At 33.0% G+C, this 26827-nt stretch overlaps 1 protein-coding gene across 2 annotated transcripts in view; it reads left to right on the forward strand.

Annotated features, from left to right (window-relative positions):
- LOC146535207 (protein Wnt-4-like) overlaps positions 1 to 26827 on the forward strand; it is a 68196-nt gene that overhangs the window by 25111 nt on the left and 16258 nt on the right. Inside the window, exon 1 of one of the 2 annotated variants that reach the window (XM_085191917.1) lies at positions 2402 to 2684. The exons of the other annotated variant lie outside the window; for it this stretch is intronic. Within the exon in view, the coding sequence (XP_085048043.1) occupies positions 2677 to 2684 (8 nt within the window). The 5' untranslated portion in view covers positions 2402 to 2676. Of the gene's footprint in view, positions 1 to 2401; positions 2685 to 26827 lie in introns of those variants that run through there. 2 annotated transcript variants of the gene reach the window in all.

The following is a 26827-nucleotide window of genomic DNA, read 5'->3' on the forward strand; positions in this document are numbered from 1 at the left end:
TGCCTCATCGTAGCTGAGTACGATACGCAAGATAACGGGCTATACAAGAGTGTTCTTTAAAAGTGTAAAAAGAAAAAAAAATATCGGTGCATCAAACGGGAATTCCTCAAAAATAACCATTAAGACTATCAACATAAGGGTTATTTCTTTTTGTTTCCACGTTAAAAATAGGCAAGGCAATCCGAAATGGCCGCACTGTGTGGAATATGCGAGTATAGCTGTTTGTTTAGACGGAACAGGCTTTAAATTTTATTCTAAGACTTTTGAAATAGTATTTTATTTGCTTTTGTCGTCAATTGTATTCTGCCCTTTGTGAATTATTTAATAAGAAAGCGTGTGGTACGTGTGGTTCCCATTCTGGGAAGTGGGGAAAGGAGTGTCTTAACACTAGGTTCTCTCTGCCTATATGTGAGATACAGAGTGAAGCTTTACATCTATATTGGGATATTTTGTACAATATCAAGGAATTTTACTAAAAAATATAACATAAACCACATTTACCATTACACCATATTTATTTATACTTTAAAAGTAGTTTTATGCAATTTTCTTAAATGAGTAGCAATAGAGTAATACTTTGCATCATAATATAGGCCCCATAGATCTGATATTACTACAAATAGCTATTTGCAATTGCTCTTTAAACACATTGCTCTTTAAAATGTTAAATAAGTAATAAATGTTTTTTTTATACGAACATAGCACGCATTTTCCCGTATAGCAAGGGAAGATAAAGGATATGTAGTGTTTAAGTTTAAGTTTATCACTTTATTTTTCACTTTTCAACTTTCTTTCTATTCAACAACAAGAACAAATGAAATTATATAAATATCCTCCGAGTGGGGATCGAATGCTGTATGAATTTACAGAAATTTCCCGCACTATAACATTCTTAATTATTTTGCTATAAATATTAATAAAACCTAGAAATATGATATTTCGTTCCAATTAAGATACTACCGTTCCCCATTTTCCGCTAAATTCCAGAGAAGTTAGTTTTTGAGCGCCGCTATTAAATATAAATTTTTGATTAACAATTTAAATTTATCTTTTTATTTTTACAGTTAATACATTTAGTAATTAAGAAGAACATTAATAAAGGCATAACCATCAGGTGTAGGTATATACAGTATGTATTAGTGAATTCAACAAAAAATTATAACAACCTACGCTGCGCTATTCATATCATTTGCAAGTAAATGCATTTATCTTAAGGTTAGGCATCCCATAAAATTATAATTGTCTATTTACGGTGATCGCCATTTAAATTTAAACGCCAATTAAAACGGTATATTTTTTTGCGCGATTTTTTTTATGAACGCAGCTTAAAAATAAGGTCTACATTCTTAATAATATATTATTATTATTAAAGGCGACCATTATAGCTGAATTCGTGATATTGCATGTTGAATAACGGAATTCAACGCCGCACTTTGACTGGTCGGCGCGGTAGTATAAAAATAATTAATTTCCCATTCAGGGATTGATCCCAGAACTGTCGAGCTTACGGTGAAAAGCTGTTCCACTGCTAGGGTATGTGGCATCTCATTTATTAGTATTCGTGTGTTAGGCAATTATAAAAATAATTTGATTACAACCGGTACAATGTTTTGTTTGAAGATTTTAATGTTGTGTTAATATTTTTTTAGTTATAAAATTTCTTTGTATGTTTACTGACTAATAGCTTAGTTAGCATGGAGGGTACTAATGAACTGTCAACATTTATTAAAATATTGCATATTCTTTACTAGCATTGTAAAGAATATGCAATATTTTATATGGTCGTCGTGGCGCAGAGGCACAAAGGTGCGACTGTAAAGCGACGGGTGCATGTTTGGTCTCCAGTGGAGGGAACGAATTATTAATTTATTAATATTTAGATTTAATAATTTATTAATATCTTCATTTTTTCGCTTTGGCAAAACTTAGACATTGGGTTTCGCCACTCAATGCCTCAAAAAATTCAGTGGAAAATGGGGAATGGAATGTCTTAATGCGGGAAACAGCGTGAAGCTGCTGCGTTTAATAAATATTTTATGAATGTTATTTTATAAATCAGCTTTTGCTTAATGAATATTTATCTGTGTTTTCGTTGATAAGTTACATTTTAATTCTTTTGTCGAGATTTTGTGTCTTGATAGTCTTATAAGGTAGAGTGTATAATAAATTGCAAGTTTATTTTATTATATCGTCAGCACTAATTCAATGGCCATCTATATTAAACGTTGTTTTGTATTGACTCACGCACGTATTATAAATAAATTAAATAACATTCCCTCCACAATAGATCTTTTGTGAAAAACAAAATATTTGTTATATTTTGTTTTTATTTTCGCAGTCAGCACAGCGAAGAGTATGTCATTCAAGTTTATGTTTATCTGTGCTTCCATTGACAAGTGACGTCGCACTGCGCGGCAATTGTTTTGGCGGGACGCGACGGAATGCGTTTTACGTTTGTTTTCATTTGATTTTAAAATAAATTTTACATTCTCTGCAAGATAGATTAGTGTTTGGTGGTGTCATTTTACGTATTATGTGTGTAATTAATTCTTTCTTCGTTCATATTTAAACTATAATTAACTATAGTGTCAACGGTACTTAAATGACAAAGTTTTATTATAAAAAAGTAGATATACACAGAGGAAATATGTGATACCTATCCCTTAGACATGAAGGATGTATACGTAAGTAGATCTTTATAATAACACAACATGAAACTTATACAAAAGATGAATGATGAAACCAATAGTTACGGGTTACAATTCCCCTATAATTTTTTTTTCTTATGTCTTCAAACAATCAGTCCCCTTCAAGGTGCTTTAGGGAAAAAAGGTTGTTATAAATAATCGCACCACTCGAGCAAAAGTATCCATTAGCATCATTATCCCACAAGGAAATTTAAAAACCCCGTTTTTATGATTTACTTTCACTTAAAAATGACCCTTTATCTGTTTACACATTAGTCGTTCAAATGACAAACTACACAGTGTAAACCGGCCAGTGTAAGCTGTGTAATGTCTAATTCATTTTGTATGGAAGCGGGGGTTATTTTAAATCGGTCGTATGTCGAGACGTCTACACCTTTTCCAAACAAATCAAACGCCTGGAATTATTTGACATGTCGTACAAATATTGGGCCAATGTCGTTTTAGATATACATTTTTGAAAATGAGCCTTATGTTTAAATATAAAAAGCGTATTTTTTGTATTTCTGTCGGGTAAATGATGTTGGGTCGGAGATAAGTAATGCTTCAAAGGTGACAAAAGTATAGCCTGTGTCTTTTTTATGCTAGTTTAATTTTAATAGTTTTGCTGGTGATTAATTATGCTATAATTATTTTTTTCAAGTAACGAAACGAACGGAAATAGAGAAATATAACAATATTTTGTGAGAAAAAGCTTTAATCAATCAGTTTTACGCTGTATCCCGGACGTAGAAGGGTAGGCAGACGGTGAGGGAAACACTAGGGTGTGTTAAGACACTCCGTTACCAACTTTCCGCTGAATTTTTTGATGCATTGCGTATTGAGTGTTGGAACTCAACACCGGACATTTGCCTTGGTGACAGAAGGAGAAAATAAAATATTAATCTATCCATCGATCCCACAACCATTGCGTTACAGTCACACCCTCGTGCTTCTGGGCTACGGCGGCCTCAATAGAGGCAATAGAGTGCTAAAAATGTTTAATTTAAATTATAGCTTAAATTTTTTCTTACGTAACTTATATAGGCATTAAGCGAGTGCATTTTCATTTCCTTTGACGTTTAATATCAGCATTGCAACTACTACTAAGAACTTGACTAATTCAATTTATAATAATTGTTCTTTCGTCTTTCGTTTTATTATTAAATATTAATTATCAAAAACAATACAGGAATACTTTTTTAGTTTTTTTATAGCGTGACGCTGTACCAGTACAGGATGATTGCATGTAAATATTAAAAGATGTATGTACATAGATAGATTTTTGGAAACATCGTGTTCCAATACGAATATCGATATTCTATTCACAATTTCACCTTCCAAAAATTAATTGAAGTGAAATAGATTGGTACACGTGTAGACGACTACACCTGCACTACGAGGCTGCACAAGGTGTGACTGTAAACGCGAAAGGTTGTGGGTTCGATTTCCACTTGAGGACGTGAAATATTTAATATTTTAATTTCCTCACTCTCGTTTCGAGGCAAAGCGTGGCGTTTTGTTCCGCCACTGAACACGCAATGCACGCATTAGAATTTGGCGGAATTGGGGCACAGAGTGTCATAACACTAGGTTCATTTTTCCTACCCAACTGTGTGCTAGATACAGCGACGCTAAAAAAATTGATTAGTAAGTATATAAGTACCTTATATATTATAATACATTAATATACAATACAATATTGTTTTTTAAAGTAGGAGTCCACTTATTTTTTAAAGACATCAACGTAACCAATATACAATGAGATACAGTTAAACTCCGCCAGATTGACGTCAATTTTTAAATTCCAATTTTCATTTTCATCACATGTGCCCATTTTTTAATGTCGGAATATTAATTAACCGGTAAAAAACAATGTCAAGTGTAATAGAAATTTGACGTCCAGTGATTGCGCTTGCGATGACCAGACTGTAATTATGGCTTTAATGACATAAGGCCAAGTTTTACTGCTTTTTTCTCTGATTTTTACTTATAAGATAGTACAGAATAAATTACTTATTTATGCACTAGTGGACCCGAACGCTTTGAAAACGAAGTATAGTAACTGAAAAATGTTATTAAAATACTCTTAATGTAATTAAAGTGCTATGCCACACTTAGAAAACGATATACATTTTTAGAGAGCTTATTCATAAGCATAGTTTTTATGTTACGTTACTGTTACTGCAGAAAAACTGCTTAGAACTGCATTATGTTGAAAACCGACACAAGCCATACTATAGTTATTTTAAAGAAAATCATGCAAAATTATTTGAGGAGCCTAATTTAATTTTCCATTAAACAATAAATAAATTAAATCAGCAATTGTAGTATGTATGTTGGTATATAAAATAACTGCTGATATTCACAATATTATGAACGATAATATTATCTGCTACTAATTAAAACGCTTCAACAACATTTTGCTGGCAGTGCACAATTATTATTATTTGATTAAATGTAAATATACTTGCTGAGCTGAAATATGTTGATTCGCCTCTCACTCAGTGTAAATACTGTTGATGTAGATATTTGTCTTGCAATTGTTGTTGAATTAAACTGAATGATTTATTAGCAGATTTTGTATGGTAAAATAATCACATTACTAGGTATATTTTACTGGGGATATGTAAGTACTGAATAGGGAACGGAGTGTCTTAACACTAGGTCCCCTCTAGCTACTCTGCTTTGTGCGGGATACAGCGTGAAGTTGAAAAATAAATGTTGTTTTATTATATTTCTAACATATAGATTACGCAAAAGACCGTGCAAACCTACTCCAGGTTGAGTAGGAAGACAGACCTTGGCAATAGCCGGGATTAATGCCAGGAGGAAGAAGATTGCTCGTTGCATGCAAATTGCAAGACTAGTTGAGACACAGTCTAAAAACTCCTTTTTGCCTATTATTTCTAACTTATTCCGCAAGCTGTTGGCCCTCTGATATTGTGCATTATGTCTACGCGTATTAAGGGGACTCTGACCCCATCATGTTTATATGTAAATCGTCAATTAATTTATAATCAAAGGTGCTTTGCACTTAAGTAAACCAAATCTCAATAGACTACTTAACAGAATCTAATATCGTTGTTGTTAAAGTATTCGCGTAAATTGCCATACAAAGTGCTTAGAACATGTTATAATATTAAGATTGAACGTGGTTGGTACGTTTGTATGTTAATTTGATATGGTTTCGTTTACTTAGTTGGAAAACTAGAAAATATAAGGCAGTTAACTCTATCTAGATGTTTATATGAAAATAGTAGACTGCATCGTTGTACCGTTAAAAATATTATTAGAATTGTTTTGAAAGTCAGTAATTTCAAACGTATTATTATTAGTTAGTTATATACAAAAAAATATTTACATAAGTATATGTATATAAATGAACATGATATTAAATATATGAGCTTATACAAAAGTTTGTTTATTTTTGTAATTCATTGCGAATAAAGAGAAATTAACGTAATTTTACCAAGATATAATAAATGTAAAAATTTACAAAATTTTCATATATGAGTGATAATTTTGGAAATATAATAAAACGATGTTTAGTTATTTTGTTAGATGTTAATTAAATATATTTTCATGTTAAGTGGACCCGCTTCGGATCCATTCGCACCTTCTTAGGGAGAACTCGAAAAAAATTGTGAATGTCGGCAACTTTGATGATGTCAAAGATAATTCCCGAAACTGTAGCGTTTTTTTTATTTTTCTTTACAAAAAAAAGCAGCCATTGAACTGTTTGGTATAACTAAACCATGATATCTTATTTTTTTACGGATATATTGTTTTGTTTTCAGTAATTTCCCTTTCGTTGAAAAAAACTGTAGGTCAGTAAAAGTAAATATAACTAAATCTAGTGAGTCGGGTTCCCTACAAAAATTGGAGGTCTCGAGCTTTTACTGAAATTCAAGCTTAGTTTAGCCAGAACCCTTTCATCTGATACCTTACTTGAACTAGCGGCTTTAATACCAAATTTTCAAGGATATTTTCTTTTACGATTAAACCACAAATGTATAGTTATTAAAAAGAAGATATGGCCTTCTTTTTAAAGTAAATGTAGAAATACGATTTTTACAGAAAATGATGGCGCCATAGGTTTCAGTATATGGTTTGAAATTCAACTCGATATCGCCAAGCGTTCCTGAGATAACGGCAGACAGAAGGGTTCCTTCTGTCCTTAACAGGTAGGGCACTCTTAAAACGAAACGATCAATAAAACTAATGCAACAAGCCATAAATGAAATACTTGGAGGGATATTGGCTAATACGACGGACGGCGCAAAATTTTAAATTCGGTTTTAAGATCCAAAACGTTCATTCGTTTAAAACATTTGTTCCAGTCATCGTTATCTTGGTAAGACGCACGCACAGCCGTAACCGCTGATGGTAGAAACGTGATATTTGGACAGATGTTTACTTTCGTAATCTGGACATCAACTAAGAAGGGATTTTGAAAAATTTTAACCCTAAAGGGGTGAAATAGGGGTTGAAAGTTTGTATGGAAAAAAAATTAAATCGGCACCGATTTTCATAAAATTTTAAATTTAGATTTTTAAAAGTATTTAATTGAATACGTGTTTCATCGTTTTCTAAAATTATCTCCCTAAGGGTGCATATAAGGGGTTGAAAGTTTGTATGGAAAAATCTTTAAATCGCCACCAATTTTTATAAAATTAGAAATTTAGACTCTTAAACATATTTCATTGAACACATGTTTTATGGTTTATTAGAATTAACCCCCAAAATAAGCAAGCGAAGCTGCGCGCGTCCGCTAGTATATTATATTAATTGATACTTTACGTGCTTTTTTTAAGTTTTTCTAACTATTTTATGATGAATAGTAATAAGCGGGGAGATAGTTTACTGCATAAGATTAAAAGAATACACATATTTCAATAAATAAATAGAAGGAAAAAAAAAATAATAAAATAAACTATTTTTAATTATTTTTTCTTATTCAGTTGCGGTTGATTTGTGTGTGATAGAGTGTAATTTGTATAAATGTACTAATTAAGTATTAATAAGGCAACTTTTAATAATGTAATATACTTATACATATATATTAGTATTGGGTAAGTATCAAATAATTCAATCCCACTATATATACTATGCTGGTGACCGCGACGTAGGTAACAAAAAATAAAGAAATAAACCGACTATCTCCGTCCTACCATTATGAGATCCGAATATCCATTAATATGTAATAATGTGGTTTCTTTTACCTAATACACTCAATTTATATGGCGGAATTATTATATTTTTTTCCAAATCAATCGCATATTTATTCTTCTTTACCATAAGTTAGTTATGTCTTCTCTCGTTAGCAGTAATCGATCACTTGCAGAGATCGAGTTCTTGTTAGTGTTTGTGGTAGGTTAATAATTATGTATTTAATTCTAAGTAAAGGATCTTTTCTTTTCAATGAAAATGTTTTTGTCTGTTTGTCGTTTTGTCAGTCTAGAGTCATAAGCTACGATTTTATAATACCGCAATGGAGAATTGTTTTGACGGTACTGAACTACTTACAATAGTGTTTGAAGGTCTATTGCATGAATGATATTTCTATCAATTTACATATTATACCTAGCTATAATTTTTATTTCGTTCTAGTTTTATTTTATCACATTGCTTTCTTTATCATTCCATTCTCCTTATTATTATTTGTTTGCCTTGTTACCAAAGCAAAGAAATGAAAATATTAATATTTAATTTTCGCGAGTGGGAATTGAACCCACAAGTAATAATAAGCGTGAAGGCTGAAGCTAAAAAAATGTGTAACGTTTCAAAGTTTTGGTGTAAAATACTTTTATTTATAATACTTTGTAAATAGAGCTGTATAATTGTATATAGTATTATAAAAGTTTTAAACAATTTATAATGCTTTGCGTTAATTTGAATTTATTGAATTGCTTGGCTGATTATACCTGTGTATAATAAATAATGTAATAAACATAAACCTGATATTTACTTATAGTATATTAATTATACTGATTGTATAATATATATAAATTGTATTTAGGTCGTATTAATATTTTCGGTCGCTTAGACATTTTGAAAAAAATATTCAATATTTTTTATATACTAATAAAAAACGTAGTATAAATGTATGGTACAACATTTTGTACAACAAGTCTATTAATATAGTTTATGGACCACCAATGCGTAATTCGGATGTGTTTTTTAACAATAATCTTGACTTTAAATTGCGTTTTATCTAAACATTTAAAAATATATAAAGTGTATTTTTTTAATATTAAAGTACTTCAAAATACTCTAACTCAAAAATCATCTACACCATTTGGATACGTGGCACTCCAAAACTGTGCGGTTTTGAGCTCTTCTAAGCACCAGACAACTCGAAATGCTCTACCTGCTGCAGTATTTCCAGGGCGATACGACATGGGTATCTTCGAAAGGCAGGAGACGCACCTGTAGCTCCTCTGGGTGTTACACGGGGTCGTGGACGGCGGTGATCACTTACCATCAGGTGACCCGTACGCTCGTTTATTTTGTTTTTTCCTCAAAAAAAGAAATATTTTATTAATTATTATCGATACAATAAATAAGAAATGATTTTTATATACATACAAATTTAATTACGTACTTCCTTAGGGGCAGTATAAAAACGTTCCAAATTGATATTTTAATTGGTATATTTTATTACCTTATAAATACATCTATTCTATCAAAAGGAACACACATAAATTGAGAAACGTATAAACTGTAATCGATGCTCGTATAATTAGTGTTCTCGATCTTTTAATTTGTCTACAACAGGTTTTACTCGCGTTGTTCGTTGATAATATTGATTGATATGTTGTGGAAAATGTAAGCTGGATTCTAATAGAAATATTCTTAATATATATATTTCATATATCATTTTTCATTATCATTTGCGCCGAGTTTCAAATTTGACGGAACTGAACGTCGCATTTTTTCTGGTTACGAGAGCGAGGAAATGAAAATATTCAATATTTATTTTTCTCCAGTGGAAATCAAATACGCGATCTGTTGTCTTTACTGTCGTGTGCTTATGCTCTTGCACCATGACTGCCCTCATATTAGAAATAAAAAATAATAAAAATCAGCTTTACGCTGTATCCCACGCACAGCAGGGTAGACAGAGGGAACATAGTGTTAAGACACTATGTTTCCCACTTCACGCTGAATTCAGGAGGCGTTGCGTGTGCCTCTGCAGTGTGCGGGATACAGCGTGAAGCTGATTGATTTGATCAATTTTAAACTTTACACAATATTATAGATTTTTTGAGTCTTGATTTTTTGATCTTCTATTTAAAATATAATTTTAAAAACGAGGATTAAAGTGAAGACTAATTTTGCATAATGCGAGACTTTTTAAAGGATAATAAACATTAATAAGATTAATAAGATTAATGTTTATTAATATAATGTATGTAAATTTACTTTTGAGAGAGCTTTAAACTCAAAAGTCCTTGAGTAAAATACTAATTTATTATTCTGATTAACTATATATTTAACATAGTATATGGTATTGTAATTTGTTAAATAAGTTCATTAAGAAAATGTTTGTAATGTATAATTATATATACCTACATATATAAGGTAAATTCTGGAAGTTTGTATTTATGATTTATTTTATGAGAAGCAGTAAAAAAATGTATGATTAGTAACAAAATTGTATAATCAGATTTTAGACACCTAAGATGGTTAGGTCTAAATGTCATGTAAAAAGGAATACTACCTCGAGTGGGTATCGAAGCTGCAACTACCATGTGTAATTAAATACTTTACAACTGTGCCATAGTCATTGTTGACTAAATATATTGAGAACCAATCAATAGTCGATTATAACAAGAATAGTAATTCACGTAAATAGAATAATGGACGTGACATTTAAATGGAGTTCAACTACCATCATTCAATAGTTAATACATTTCCGCATATGTACCTACTATAAAGTTATTATATAATATTTTGCCTTATAGAATTGTAATGCACTTGAACAAGCTCCACAGTAGATTAATTATGTTTATGATAAACTATCTGCATTATATGTCTGGCAGTATACACTATGGTTTTGGGTTCGATTCCTGCTCGGGATATGAATACTTTATAATTCCTTGTTCTGGTAAAATTAAAAGTAAAATCGCATTTCATTATTGAAAGCATGCACAGTTGCAGCTTTAAAAATAATCATTTTCTTTATTTGATTATAATATGCATACCCAGCTTCTTACTAATGTTTTTAAGCTGTCTGATTGTTAGACGAGCCGAATTCAAGAAGTGTTTTTCTTATTTCAACTCATGATATATATCCATAGCTATATTATAAATTCCAAAGTAACTCTGTCTGTCTGTCTGTCTGTCTGTCTGTCCGTCTTTTACGCAATCAGGGCCAAACCGCTAATTTAATTGTGATAAAATACTCATATAGAGATACTTGAGGGCCCGGGGATAAACATAGGATACTTTTTTTTCTCATATTTGTAAAATTTTCGATATATACCAATAAATTAAAATAATTAATTTGACAAGCAATTTATTCCGCCATATTAATAACAATCGTCGCTACGCGTTGCTAAGCAACGGCTTGCAAAGTTTGTTGTTTTAAGAAAACGTCACCCAAAGTGAGTTTGCTTAATGTATACATGGCGCGCGCTGATACAGATTTATATTAACAAAAATTAGATGATTTCTATAATTTGATATTCATCCTTATGAAAATAAATATAGTAGTCACTTTTAGCATTTCATCTAGATGGAAATTATAGTTTACTGTATAACGTTCTAATAAATAATTATGATGTCACTGACTCGGAATGACCTAGCCTACGAGTGGTATGACCGACGCGAACGGGCAGATGACTTTGATGATTTTGTAAATTTTTATATATTTTCGAATTACTATTATTTTTTATGTAATTATTTGCTGCTTATAATTAATTTATCTCAGTTCGGTTATCTATACCGATGTTATACACTTAAAATATCGTAATTTTAATCATTTGGGATTTTATTTAATATTATTCGCAAAAATTAAGAATTATTTAATATAGAAAAATGTTTAGTTCGCGCGCACGGCAAACTTTAGGTACTTTTTCTAATATTAATAATTTCCTTTAGTTACTTTTACTTCTTTTGTTTGTTCATTTCGGTTACTCAGATATTTTTTCTTATAATAAATCTCCACTTACTATTATTTTTTAACTTATTTTAATTATTTAGGCTTATATTTTCGCGGGCGTAGCCGCGTCCGGGCCCACTAGTACATAATATATATCCATAATATATACCTTAAAGGCCGGCAACGCACCTGTCGGTCCTCAGGACACGGTGTCGTGAAAAATGTGAAAAAGACCAAGCTTTTTATTTGTTTTTTATTCAGCTCCAATTCTGAATGCATTCCGAGATTAACCATTTTATAATACAAATTCAAAACAATTTTTATATTTTCAACATAATGGACGTTTATAGGGATTACACTAAAAGGTCTGTCTGAACAATTGTCTTTCGAACTATTGGACAGACCCTCTGAAATTTTAAACACTAAGCTGCTTATTTAAAGTAAGCAATGTATAAAAAAACACGTTTAGATATAAACTAATAATTTTAAATAATATAGTTTCATAAATATATTTTATATTTTGTGATAGGTGTACTATTATATGCTGACCACATCTCATTCACACCAGTTTTTGTTGAGAGGTAAGTGAAACCTTCGGTAGGTGAGACCGGCTCGCATTTGATTGGATTTTTTTCCATTCACAACAATAATATCATGTAAAATACTTATAAAAAAAGATATTTTTCTCATAATAATAAATGCAACGAGAATCTTTTCATCATTGTAAGGATTTTGCTAATAGATCCGTCAGATCGATTGTCTTCCAACCGGTCAAAGAGGCTTACGTTCCTCATATTTAGTAAGTGCTCTTTTGTTTACTTTTATTTTTTTGTTCGTTTTTTTTACTATTATATACTATATCGTGGCCAGTCGTGGCATAGGGGCACAAGAGTGCGCCTGTAAGCACCACAGGTTGTGGGTTCGATTCCCACTCGGGATAATGAAATAATTAATATTTATATTTTCTGAAATAGTGTCGAATGTCGTAAATCAAAGCGTCGTTTTTGACCCGTAACTCAACACATAAGGTCTCTAGAATTCAACGAAAAGTCGAGAACGGAAGTGTCATAATACAGAATGAAGCTACTTAACACTAGGTTCCCAGGCTCTCAGCCATATCCTAGATAGAGATGGAGCGTGAGGCTAAAAGAATACTAACGTAAGGCTATATTAAAAATTGAAACAAAACCGGTAATCGGTAAAAATTTAAGCATAGTCCGGTAAAGTTAAAGCTTATAAACATGGGATATTAGTAACCATTAAATGTAATTAAGCTTAAAATTGCCAAAGTAGTTATTTCCTCAGATTGCTCTTTACATAAAAAGTTTCCCACGCACAGCGCTTTTTATGGAACTAATGTGTTGGTACTTATAGCACTTATCGGGAACTTTTTTACAGGGATTACAATTAACTCTATTTTTTATTTATTTTATAAATAAAAAACAATATAAATATATTACTTAAAACACAATGCCTCCGGAATTCCGCGAAAAGTGGGTAACGAAGTGTCTTAACTCTAAATTACCTTTGCCTACCCTTCTGGGTGCGGGATACAGCGTGTATGAAAAGTAAAAAAAATGCATTGTGCCTTTCAAAGGAGACATTTTCCGCATATGCCTTCATCTCCATACTCTAGAAATAGTAAATGAATCGTAATACCTAATAAGCTATTTTTTATTATCGATAGAATAAGGTTAAACATATAAGAAAATTGCAGCATGATTGCTTATTTAGAACATTTAATTTTCTTTCCGCATGCATTGATGTATCGATGCGTTTGTTCGCAAGCAACTTGAGCATTTCCCATATCTCATAACCGCAGCCCCAACTATAAACCATTGATGGCCAAACCATAGAGTTGTACCGTGGGGTAAAGTTATAGTCCTGGGGTTGTTTTACGAGTTCGTTTCTCATTGGGGTGGGAATGCACATGCTTAAAAGAAATGTCTAAGAATGAGCAGCATCGTAGAAAAGTATCTCCAAATATATGGTAAAGTATACAGATGTATATCTAATACCTGTAATCCTATTGAAACTTTTATAAAATTTACATATATTATATATATTTAATATCTATAAAAGAATTACTTTCTTATTTATTAAATATTTTGACATGAATTGAGGAAATATTCCTAATTTGGTCATAAAAATTATAAAATTTACATAAAAACAAATTACTAATATTATGTTACAGATAGCTATTCTACTATCATTTGTGCGTCCATTCGTATCTTCTGGCGTTATTCTAATAATATTAAAGTATAGTTCTCATGTCTTCGAGTCATAAATAGTCGCCACCACGACCGCTGCAGCAAGGTGTAATTTGTGGCGGACCCTTCATTAAATAGAAATACAACAAAAAATGATTCCACCCGCCCCGTGTCCAATTTGAACTAGTGAAAAATGCACCTTTATTATCCTGACTGAATTATTGTAGGACTGACTTTACTTCTGGTTTGATGGTGGCTTGTTATAACATTAGTAATTTTGGTAGAAGATCGCATTTTTCAAACAATCAAGGATCTTTTTGGTATATGAATGTTTTTTTTTCCTTTCTTTATTTAACTGAAAAACAGAAAGTAAAAAATATCATAATAATTATGATTAATTGATGTAAGTACATTTAATATGCAAAAAAATGTCTTAGAATTTTACTGACTTAATAATATAATTTATGTAGGCAATCTTTAAATTTTAGTTGTCCATTTGCGGAAAATCCTACCAAAAAAAAGTCCTACCTAATTTATAAATGTAAAAATTTGTTAGAATCAATATTAATTACAAAAACTACTGAAAAGGAACTACTGTAATATAGTTTATATATCAGAATAACACATAGAATAGGCTAAAATTTATATAAATATAATGTATAATTTGGCTATAATATAACATTACGTTTAAGCGGGCGAAGCCGCGTTTCGTTGGCTAGTAATTTATAAAAAAAAAAGATAATTCATAGTAGGGGCTCGCAGACACCGCAACTTTACGATTCTAGCTTTACTGCAACGGCCCTGCACCGGGGGGAAAAAATAAATTGGAAAACACCCTACGCCTGCTAGTGTTTACGATGCGTGCGTATCATACTCTTACAGGCACTATTCTTAATTATAGAGTATTCGATTACTTTCTTAAGACTAAACACGTAAATATCTCTTGTGCTCGTTCTCGACTAAATTGCAGTATTATCAAGTCTTAATATTGGGCTTGTGAAATTATGAAGTACATCTTATGGTTGGTATCCATTTTTATTTTAAACTTCATCGCTGTTTCCCGCACTTATGAGGGTAGGAAAAGGAACCTGGGAACCTACACTTTACTTGCCTACTTGCTACCCACATGAAGAGTTAAATACTAGTTTTCTGGAGTATATTAAACTGCTTAAATATTGTATTTATTTTATACCAATTTACTTATTTTTGCTTTTGCTTCTTGCTACACCTGCAAAAATAAGACTTACATTTTTTAAAATCTGAAATGAAAATGAAATGTTTCACTTGAACGGAATTCAACGCCGCGCTATGCCTCGACACCAGAGCGAAGAAAATATAAATTTAAATAAATATTTAATTTCCTAGAGCGGAGAGATAGAGTATAAAAATCTTCAATTTTATATACCGTACATAATAATTTCCGCACATATAATGATGTTTCTCATCAACGTTGTAATTTATCTGTTTTAATAATCCACAGCATTTACGGTGCCTTTAATTCGGCTGTAAAACGATACCACAATGTAGGGAAGCGGGTAGCCTTGAGTTACTACAACCTGCAATCATAATTGAGTATTACAGATTTTTGATATTTTAAAGCTATATTATTATGTATCGTATGAATTTTATAATTATATTAAAAATTAAACATAAATAATGTTATTTTAAAATTAGCTTCATGGTATATCTCGCACACAGCAGGGTAGGGTAGGGTACGCAGAGGGAACCTAGTATTAACACATTCCGTTCCCCACTTTCTTTCTTACTTTTCTTTTTTTTTATATCCTATATCTTATAAAACAAAGTCGCTTTTTGTGTCTGTCTGAACTTTCTAACTCTTCTTCTTCTAAACCACCCAACGGATTTGGATGCGGTTTTCACCATTAGGTCGAGTATTTCTCAGGGAAGGTTTATATATAGTTTATTATTTGTACATTCTTATGTAAGTTAACATAAATACAACAAATGTGTATAAAGTCCTACTCGTTGAGACACTTTCGCGCATGCGCTGCTTTAATGGTAAGTACTATATGAAAATAATGTACTGGAGTATTGTTCCTCTTAATAAGATCTACAAAAAAGTCCGCGAGAGCATATTCGTATCTTTTAAGAATAACGTGTAGTGATCATATTTCTGTCTAAAAATAGTAATTTCAATATATTTTTTATTGTGAGGGATATTTTTCCATAATGGTGTTAATCCTTATCCTTTAAAATACTTTATTAAATTTCTAAGTTAAACGAAGATAAAATTTGCTTTTTAAACTATTTTGATTGCGAATAGTTTTAGAGAAAAACGCATTAAATTATTGACACATCACGCCGTTCACACATCAACTGCATCGAGTCAAGTTTCACTTATCCCTTACTCTCAGCATATAAATAAGTATATTAATTACGTTGGCTATTTAATGTACATCAAAACTGTCTTTTCTGTTTTTCATTTTAATAAGTACTTTAGAAGTTGTTACAATATCAAAAAATCCTTGCTGCGAAACGCGCCTCGCGATGTTATGCTTATACAAGCGAGTCCGCCGCGCCCGCCTGCCTTACACGCATCGGTGGTTCAGTGATAGAATGCTCGCCTGCCACGCGGGCAGCCCGGGTTCAATTCCCGGCCGATGCATTCTATTTAATTTTCGTCACAGGCAGCCACGTAGTGCTTGCTTTTCATCAGGGACAGAATACCCTCTTCAGCATTAACCACAAGCTCGAAAAAAAAACCCGCCTGCCTTTATAGCAACGAAGATTTAGATGCCAATGTCATTAAACTATCTAAAAGTAGTAATTTAAATATATTTTAATAAGTACTTGAAAAGATTAGTAGCACAGATTTAAAATTACGGTACCTACTAAAAAATCCTTGCTGTGTAAAACAATTGGAAAATCCTTATTGAAACTACGAAAATGCGGGTTGTATTAGGGTTTAGTTAATTTTCACATTATCTTAAGTGCTTTGCAAACATGCATTATATGAATAATCCAGTAGTAAAAGCGGGCGAAGCCGCAATAGGGTCGCTAGTTTAATTAATAAAATCTTAATATTTACGTCATAATATATTAATAATAATTTGTTTATCATAAAAAAATAATAATAATGAAGACAATTTGAACTATTTAATCGAGGACTCCAATCGGATTAAAAAGGACGCAAAAAAATTATGAAACCCGATCCTCGATACACACAGCGATCCATCAAATTATGACAGATGGGAAAGTTCTATACCTTTTGTACTGCTTTTGAGAATGTTTTTCGATGCGTTGAACTCTATAATTAAAAAAGATCTTTTGTAAATCTACCTCGTACTTATAGAAAATTTTGTTAACGACTTGTGCTGTTGTTTAGAAACTCCTTTGGTTGGTTAAATTAGGTAATTATGTTGAAATCGGTGATAGCGAGTATATACCTAAGATGATTTTTTGAATTAAAATTTTAACAACTCGCATACTTTATTATTAATTTTTAGAACATAACATATTATTAATATTCATACAACTAGGTGACAAAAAATTAAATTTTCTCTCCATGTTCCTGTTTGATTTCTAAATGTTTTTTTTTTATTATCTTTAGTAATTTTATTATACCTACTCAAAGAACATATATTATAGCTGCCATTATATTAATAATCTTAGTAATATTAGAGCTTATTATAGGAAAACAATTTCCGTTACTAAACTGATTCGATACAGAGTTGCATTAATCGGTGACAACTGTTTACTACATTTATAAGTAATAGTTTTTATGTTAATATTGCGCAGTTCAAGCATGTTCTCATATTGCATATAATTATTTACTTTATTGAATAAAATGCCGGAATGTTTATATTAGAAACATTTTAATAAATCGTTTGGAAAGGCAAAATTAGGTTTATAAGTTTAGAAAAGTAAAGTAAAATAAAAAAATATATATTTAAATACCAATATACTCGTAGATGTGTAATTAAAAAAATATTTCAGAACTAATTTTAAATACGTTATATTGTTGTAATGCAATACATTTAGTCTGCTTAATCAGCATCACGCTGTATCCCGCACTCAGCATTAATTTAATTAATTATGCGCTTTCATAAAAGTAGGTAAATTATGATTCAGAATAGTTCGTGTAGCAAATAAATTGTAATCATTTATTCTATATTTATATTTATTCTATTATCAATCATCATAAGACATTTACAAAGTTATGCGAAATTACTATAAAATTGTTTCTTTACGATTCATTTTCGACTTAAGACAATATATATTGTAATATTATAGTAGTTCTTGAAGTAAACGACGCATTTCTTAAATCAAAACACGCGCCAGCGCGTCAAGCCAAGTTAAAAAGCTGATACTTCAATTTCAAGCTACTTTTGAGCTCTTCATTGAAGTTTTAAATATGACTTGGCTATTTTTATCACCAGGCACCAAACTAAATATCAACTTAATATTCCAGTGCAAGCTAGCAAGTATAAAATCTGTAAAAAATGTGAAGTGAAATTTAGAGCTTGAATTTGATTCTGATTGGACACATAGCTCGGTACCCATATAGATCTCCCGTTCTTTTGTCACGTCAAGAACGATGTTACTTAATGTTTAACTTGGGTCTCATTTCACGTTTATGTTTTTAATGGGATTTTATTTAACTAAACTTACAATGATTAAATTGCAAAGCATTTTATACCTTATTTTAAAAGAAATAAGAATCAACAGTCCAATTAATCCACCATTTAATATAATTGGCACTTTTGTATTCAAGTTATTGAAAGAACATTCTAGTAATTTTCACTTTGCCGCAATAAATATCAATTTGAAACAAACGAAATGATAGGTTTCATTTCGTCAAGCTCATAAGGGCTTTTACACAGTAGGGTTCTATTAAGTAAAGCTTATGTACAATATTGTACTGTGAAAATATTATTTTTATTAGCTTCTTACATTTTTAGTTCAGGGCAGGTTAAGGTTATCCTGCCCTGTTAGGAGTAAGGGCTTTTAATAAAAAAAAAAATACTATATTTAATAAAATTAAGGATTAAAATGGAGGATTTTTTCCCCATTCGGGGAATGAAATATTAAATTACTTCCTTCTCTCTACTCGCTACGGAGTTGAGTTCCGCCACTCAACACACAGTGCCTCAAGAATTTAGTGGAAAGGAGAAGTGGGACCGGGAGTGTCTATTTAATTTAAATTTCGTATGTCTTACTTTTAAAACAATTGCAAAAACATGCTTAGTTTACTAAGTATATTTACTAAGAGAAATTTATTTCTCAAGTTCAAAGCCAGTAGATAATTGTTATATAGGTATATGCGTGCGTGCGTAGAGAACGGAGTGTCTTTACACTAAACAAATACTTAATTATGAAACATTATTTCGTTACAACATTTAAATTCTATGTGGCGATGGTTTTAATTATTCAAACTCTACTATTAAGGCGTTATTTTGATGAATCGTCGTTCCTACTATAATTAGTAAGTGTTGAATTTCACAATGTTGTATTTATTGGCGTGTTATTTTGGATAATTTGGTTACATGTGTATGTAAAATGCTTGTTATTTATAATAGGTGTATACTGTAAAGGTATGTCGTTAGCTAATTGCTTCTCATTATAATTAAGTACTAAGAAAAATAGATGTCATGAAAAATAGAGAGAGACCAGTCGTGGTGCAGGGGCACAAAATGTGCTGCAAAATCGACTGGTTGTGGGTTCAATCCCCACTCAATTTATTCATTTCTTCGCTCTGGTGTCGTCAATGTCTCCAGAATTCGGCGGAAAGTGAGGAACAGAGTGTCTTATAGCACGAGGTTCCCTCTGTCTACTCTGCTGTGTGCATACAGCGTAGATATAGCGTGAAGCTGATTGTTTTTATGATAAAATTTCACTATGGTCCGCAATATTCACTAGTGGAAATGGTTTTTTTATAAGTTTTATTTTCTTGCTCTAAACACGCTATGCTTCTAGAATTCGGCAGAAAGCGTCTCTAAGGAAACGGAGTGAATAAGTTCCCAGGTACCTTCTCCCTGCTATATGTGGGATACCGTATGAAGAAGAACCTTCCTGTTATTATCTAAGTAACTTATCTAACGCATGTGAACGTTGAGTTCTAATGTATATATGTATGTATGTACGTATCTATTTATGTTTCTATGTAGAGTTCCTGAGATGAAGCGTATAAATAAACTTATGCTGATGTACTTCAGTAACAAAATAATGATTTAGTAAATCCTCTCCATTCACATTTGATTTATATGTTGAAACAATCTAGCTGCTGGCAAAACTGTCAGCAATAATTTATGCTTGGACTGTACAGTGTACATACTGAAATCTTTTATCTGTGGCGTAATAGTTTCTCTCATTAATTATAATCATTAACCATTATTGTTTTGTAGTTGGTCTGTGTATAAGGTAGTCGGAGTTCGATTTTAATTCCAAGAAATGTTTATATTTACAATATTTTTATTTATGAGTTTATATTAAACAATTATGATTCTGACATCAAAAGATATGCAAAAGTAACAAAAATATTTTTAAATTAAAAAATCTGCTTCACGCTGTATCCCGCATACACCAAGGTGGGAATGGGGAACGTAGTGTTAAGATACTCCTTTCCCCACTTTTCGTCGATATTTTGAGACATTGCGTGTTTAGTGGTAGAACTCCACGCCAGGTTTTTGCCTTGATGCGAGAAATTAAAACATTAAGAAATAATCATTTATTCCCTCTACATTTATTTTTCATTTAATATTTTCATATTTTAATAACTAAGAAAAGTTTATTAATATTTACTTCAATATCAAAAGTTTTGCAACTGAATTTCATGACAATATATGTACGTGAGTCACGATATGACAATAGTAAATTCAACATTTTCATTTAACAATAAATAATACAAAACATCCGCCAGCCATAATTTAGACACACCGTAATCTTTAGCCTGTGACACGGACAAAGGTCAGACTTGGCACGACAGCCACTACCTCAAATTGTAGGGTTTAAATGTTGTAATAAATAACAATTTACTTTGCCACGGAATATATGATATTATGTTTTTTTTTTTCATTTCCCCTCGTTGGTATAATAAAGGACGGTGTTGAGTTCCGCCACTCAACATTCGATGTTTCCAATTCGAGTGGAAAGCGAAGAACAGTGTGTTGAAGTTAAGTTTTTTGTGCCTACCCCTCTATATGCATCGAGTGGGGAAAAAGTTAAGAATTATACTATAATGTCTAATTATACTTTGATTTATATTTTTATAAAAAAAATATGAATTAAATATAATTATATTAAAATATTTAAATTAAAATTTCAAATTTAAATAATATATTTAAATTTGAACGTATAATTAGTTTCATAAAATTAAAAAAATATATATTTTCTTGACTACCCTGCCTATGCATGCGATATAGAGTACGTACCTAAAGCTAAAAAATATATATTTTAATATAAAATTCAGGAGCAATATCGAAGGCGTAAAATTTTACAATGTTGCATAATCCTAACACGACTTTGTTATTTACAATAAACTTTTAAACTCATAAATTTACCATATTCATTTTATAATATCATTAAAGTACAAGAAACAATAAAATATACGGCACCTAACGCCATCTATTGACTGGTGGCAGCAGTTTTCAAGCTTTACCCGATATGGAGCTTTTATAACACATAAAATCCATTTTCATGAGATTTTTATTTTTTTCTATAAAGTGTTTATAGGTTTTTCATTTTATTACCAAGATAACGGTTCATTACAATTTTAACTGCGATTTCCTTTTATTTGCCTCCTTTATATCCAAACACTGGTCGCTTCTGGTATATACTAAGGTTAGTATCTATACCAACATACATTTTCATTAAAAAAATATGTTAGATACACAAAATTGTATAGTATAATTTTGAACCTACAAGTTTCTAGAGAATTAGAATTCGTGCCAAATATTTTTATAGAAGTTTATATGTCAAAACGACAACCCATCCAATTACAGAGTCCTCTTTTATTGACTTAACCAACTTAGAATACATGTAGGCCGTCACAGTCCTCTAGATTAGAAGTTTTTGTTTTTAATCAGTCTCTCTAAGTCCAGTGAAGCTCACAACGAAGTGTGAAGTGCCATCACGTTCTCGTCATTAGGCAACATTGCTTTTATTATTTATAAATGTAGAATAGAGAATTAGATAAAAAAAATATAATAATCTGTATGTATTATTTATTTATTGTATAATTACACAATTTATATTTAGAGAATTTTTTTTGAGCGGGTTTTGGATAGTGATATCATTGAGAAATCTAAGCTACTAGTGAAAATTAAGTAATTTAAAAAAAAAAAAATTAGTAACCTACAAAAATTTTAACTTTCTTTACAAAAGTAATATTGCAAAGTCTAATTGACTAACACTGGAATGGATTACAAGAAGCGAAGGCTCGAGTTCGTTTAATTTTTGATGTTCTGATAAAAAGAAACAAGAAGTTGAGTTCCGAATCTCGAAAATTCGACAATGGAGAACTAAGTGTTTTTACATGGATTTCTCTGCCTACCCTTCACTCTATATTTGCGGAATATAGAGTGAACCTAAATAATGCATGTTACTTTAATTATACCTATTTACAGTTAATATTAAATGTCCTCATTCGTTTTACAACTGATCTTAACGTTTCTAATTCATAGAGAATTAAAATTAGAAGTAAAGCAAGTCAAGTGCCCATTATACTTAGTTTGTAACAGTTTTAGCCTTATATCCTACTATCCGATTTAGAACTCTGTTAAGTACTAGGCCTGTAGCGACGCGAGGCACACATTTTATTATATCAATCAATCGTGTAAAAACGATGGAGTATGGCTCATTTAGGTAGTATAAAATAAAAAAATCTATTTTTGTGGCGTAAATGAATTAAAATTTATTTTCTCGTCCTTGAATTGAATTTCGCCACTTAACACACAATGTCTCGAAATCGAGTTTATAGTGGAGGACGGAGTGTTTTGTCCCTTATATAGTCTGCAAATCCCATTACACTAACTATATCTTGAAAATAAAAATAAAACGTTAAATTTTAATTTAAAAATCAACCAAATAAGCTTTTACAATTTTCGCACAGCCAATCACTGACGGTTAATTCAGATCAAACGCGTTCCAACCCAATAAGTTATTCATGCGCGTCAATATTCATGTACAAACACGTATAACCGAGCAATTGAAGGGGCGAGCCGACACCTGTGACTCAGGCAGTGACGTATGAAAGTAAAAACCGAGGGTTGATTAGTGTAATCATTTTGAATAGTTCAATTAAATATTCAGCTTCACGCTGTATCCCGCATACCGCACTATAGGCAGAGGGAACCTCGTGTTAAGACACTCCGTTCCCCACTTTCCTCTGAATTCTGGAAGCATTGCGTGTTGAGTGGCGGAATTTAACGCCGCTTTTTTTTCAATAAAATATTCCTTTTTTAGCTTTACGCTGTATCCCACATTTAGTAGAGTAGGCAGGGGGAAACTAGTGTTAAGAAACTCCGTTTCTCATATCCCGCTCAATTCTCGAGACGTTACGTGTTTCGTTGCGTATCTAAACGTCGTCGTCGTCGTCGTCATTTCTCTTCTTACAAGAGCAAGGAAATGAAAATAAACCATTACCCCGAGCGAGGTTAGGAGATGAATTCATAACCGTCGCGTTTACGCTCGCACTCGCGCACTCGCAGCTTCACGGCGGCTTCAAAATATATCTATAATATTAACCTGTAGTGCATTCTTTTATTTTATTCGTTGTGAGGATGATAAAAAATATCAGAAGATAAAATATGTGTCATTCGTGCTATTATTTTTAATATTTGATAGTAGAGTATAGCGATGTTTTAAAGATATATTTAATCTACTATTATACAGATGTTCACGAATACAAAAGATTCGATTTCATAGATATTTATATCTATGAAACATAAGTATAAAGTAAAAACATAAATTTAAATTTTCACATTTGTTTGTATGAAGTTGCGATTTTACTGAGTAGGTATGTATTATTTAATCTAATAAATTAGCAGATTTTCATTTTATAGTATAGTATTTTTCTCTCTTATATCTTTACGAATTTATAAATTGCTTTAGATATCTGTATCCCGTGAAGTGCCGGGCCAGAATAGCACTTCCCCATTTCTTCCCGTGGGTGTCGTAAAAGGCGACTAAGGGACAAATTAAGAGGGATGGGCAGCAGCATCTCCTCTATTACACAAAAAAAAAAAAAAAAACTGCGCTCGCCAACACGCCTGCCCAGCGCGGCGAGTATGGGCATTTTCATCCCATGAGTGCCTCTAGTAAAAACAGGCCCCCAGTTCTCGGCAGACCCGCTAGGCCCAACTACGGTAGCGGTTGTGGTATCGGAGGGTCAGGGGGTGCTAAGAATCCCCGGGTTACGGCAGGCTACCTAAAACGATTATATCTGGCAACGTACAATGGACGCTCGATGAGACTGGACGAACATCTTGCTGAACTAGAAGTAGAGTTAAGTCACATTAAGTGGCATATTCTAGGCTTATCTGAAGTCCGAAGAAAGGGGGAGGACGCGATAACCCTGGAGTCAGGCCACATGCTCTACTTCCGCGAAGGTGAGCAAGCTTCCCAAGGAGGAGTCGGTTTTTTGGTCCACAAATCTCTCATTAGCAATGTTGTAGAAATTAGTAGTGTGTCGAACAGGGTTGCATACCTCGTCCTTAAATTATCTAACAGATACGCCCTGAAAATTGTACAGGTATACGCGCCGACTTCGACATACTCTGACGATGAGGTTGAAGCAATGTACGAAGACATCGCTAAAGCCCTCAACAACACCTCGAAGGCTCATTACAGCGTTGTTATGGGAGATTTCAATGCTAAAATGGGAGTACAAAGAAGTGGAGAATCACACATTGGACCCTTCGGTTTGGGCGATAGGAACCAAAGGGGGCAATTGCTGGCAAACTTCCTCGAGTCCCAGGAGCTCTTTTTAATGAACTCGTTCTTTAAAAAGAAGCCCCAAAGGAGGTGGACCTGGCGAAGTCCCGATTGTGTAACAAAAAACGAGATAGACTTTATTATCGCGAATAAACGGCACATATTTAGTGATGTCTCAGTGATCAATAGGTTTAATACCGGAAGCGATCACCGACTCGTACGAGGCACACTAAATATCGATCTAAAAGCTGAAAGAACGCTAATGATAAAGTCTACTCTCCGACCATCGGCGTTTCAAGTTACACATAGTTCCGAAACGTTCCAGACCGAACTCCAAAACCGATTCAACGCACTGGAAACTACTAGCAACATTAACCAAAGAACCGATGATCTGGCCAAAACGCTGCATAATGTCTCAGCCAAATATTTCCCCCCAAAGCGACGAGTCAACGCCTCGAAACTCTCAGCTGAGACACTCGAGCTTATGAGAAAACGAAGAGAACTGCCACCACCGTCTTTGGCAGATATGAATGCCTTAAACCTATCCATCAGAAGGCTGACGCGTCGCGATCTCCGTCGCTCAAATACACGCGCTATCAAAAATGCGATCATGCGGAATCGGGGATCGAAAGTTTTCGCTCGCAATTTAGGAAGGCCTCATATCACCAAACTCAAAAAAGAGGATGGTAGAATCGTTACCTCTATGTTTGAGATACTCGATGAAGTTGAGCGTTATTACGAGCAATTGTACTCGTCGAAATCAGGGAAACCCAGCAAACCCACAGCTAGTGACCAGCGCGCTCCTTTAATGCGCCATTACACCGAAGAGCTCCCTGATATTGACCTCGGTGAGATTAGGACGGCTTTGGAACAGCTCAAAAACAACAAAGCTCCGGGCGATGGCGGAATTACTACAGAACTCCTTAAAGCAGGTGGCACCCCAGTCCTGAAAGTGCTGACAAGCCTCTTCAATTCCGTTATCCATCATGGTAAAACCCCGGAAACGTGGAGCAAGAGTGACGTGGTACTGTTCTTCAAGAAGGGAGACCGAACTCTCTTGAAGAACTATAGACCGATCTCACTCTTGAGCCACGTATACAAGCTGTTCTCCAGAGTTCTGACGAATCGTCTCGCCAGCAGATTTGACGAGTTCCAGCCGTCAGAGCAAGCCGGGTTTCGATCAGGCTACAGCACCGTAGACCACATCCATACTGTTCGGCAGATAGTACAAAAAACTGAAGAATACAATCGACCGCTGTGTTTGGCTTTCGTGGACTACGAAAAAGCCTTTGATTCTATCGAAACCTGGGCGGTTCTGGACGCACTGCAGCGATGCCATATCGATTGGAGGTACATCGAGGTGCTGCGAAGTTTGTACACGTCTGCTACATTGACTATCCAAATCCAGAAGAGTAAAACCAAGGCGATCCAACTGCGCAGAGGTGTAAGGCAGGGTGATGTTATATCCCCGAAACTATTCAACAACGCATTGGAAGATGTCTTCAAAACCCTGGATTGGACCGGCTTTGGAGTCAATGTAAACGGCGAGTACATCACGCACCTCAGATTCGCCGACGATATTGTAATCGTAGCAGAGTCGCTGGAACAGCTAGCCGAGATGCTGCAGAGCCTAGATGGATCTTCGCGGCGTGTCGGTCTCGGTATGAACTTGAGCAAGACAAAAGTCATGTTCAACGAGCATGTCATATCGGGACCGATATACGTGGACGGCACTCCTCTTGAAGTTGTTCGGGAGTATATATACCTAGGGCAAACTATCCAGCTTGGTAAAAACAACTTTGAGAAAGAGGCTGATCGAAGAATCCAGCTGGGTTGGGCAGCGTTTGGCAAGCTACGTCACATCTTTTCGTCGTCTATTCCGCAATGTCTAAAGACAAAAGTCTTTAACCAGTGCGTTTTGCCAGTAATGA

The sequence above is a fragment of the Heliconius melpomene genome, chromosome 10 (genome assembly GCF_056956725.1).
Source record: "Heliconius melpomene rosina isolate 202511_hmr_F chromosome 10, ASM5695672v1, whole genome shotgun sequence".
Classification (NCBI taxonomy): Eukaryota; Metazoa; Arthropoda; class Insecta; order Lepidoptera; family Nymphalidae; genus Heliconius; species Heliconius melpomene.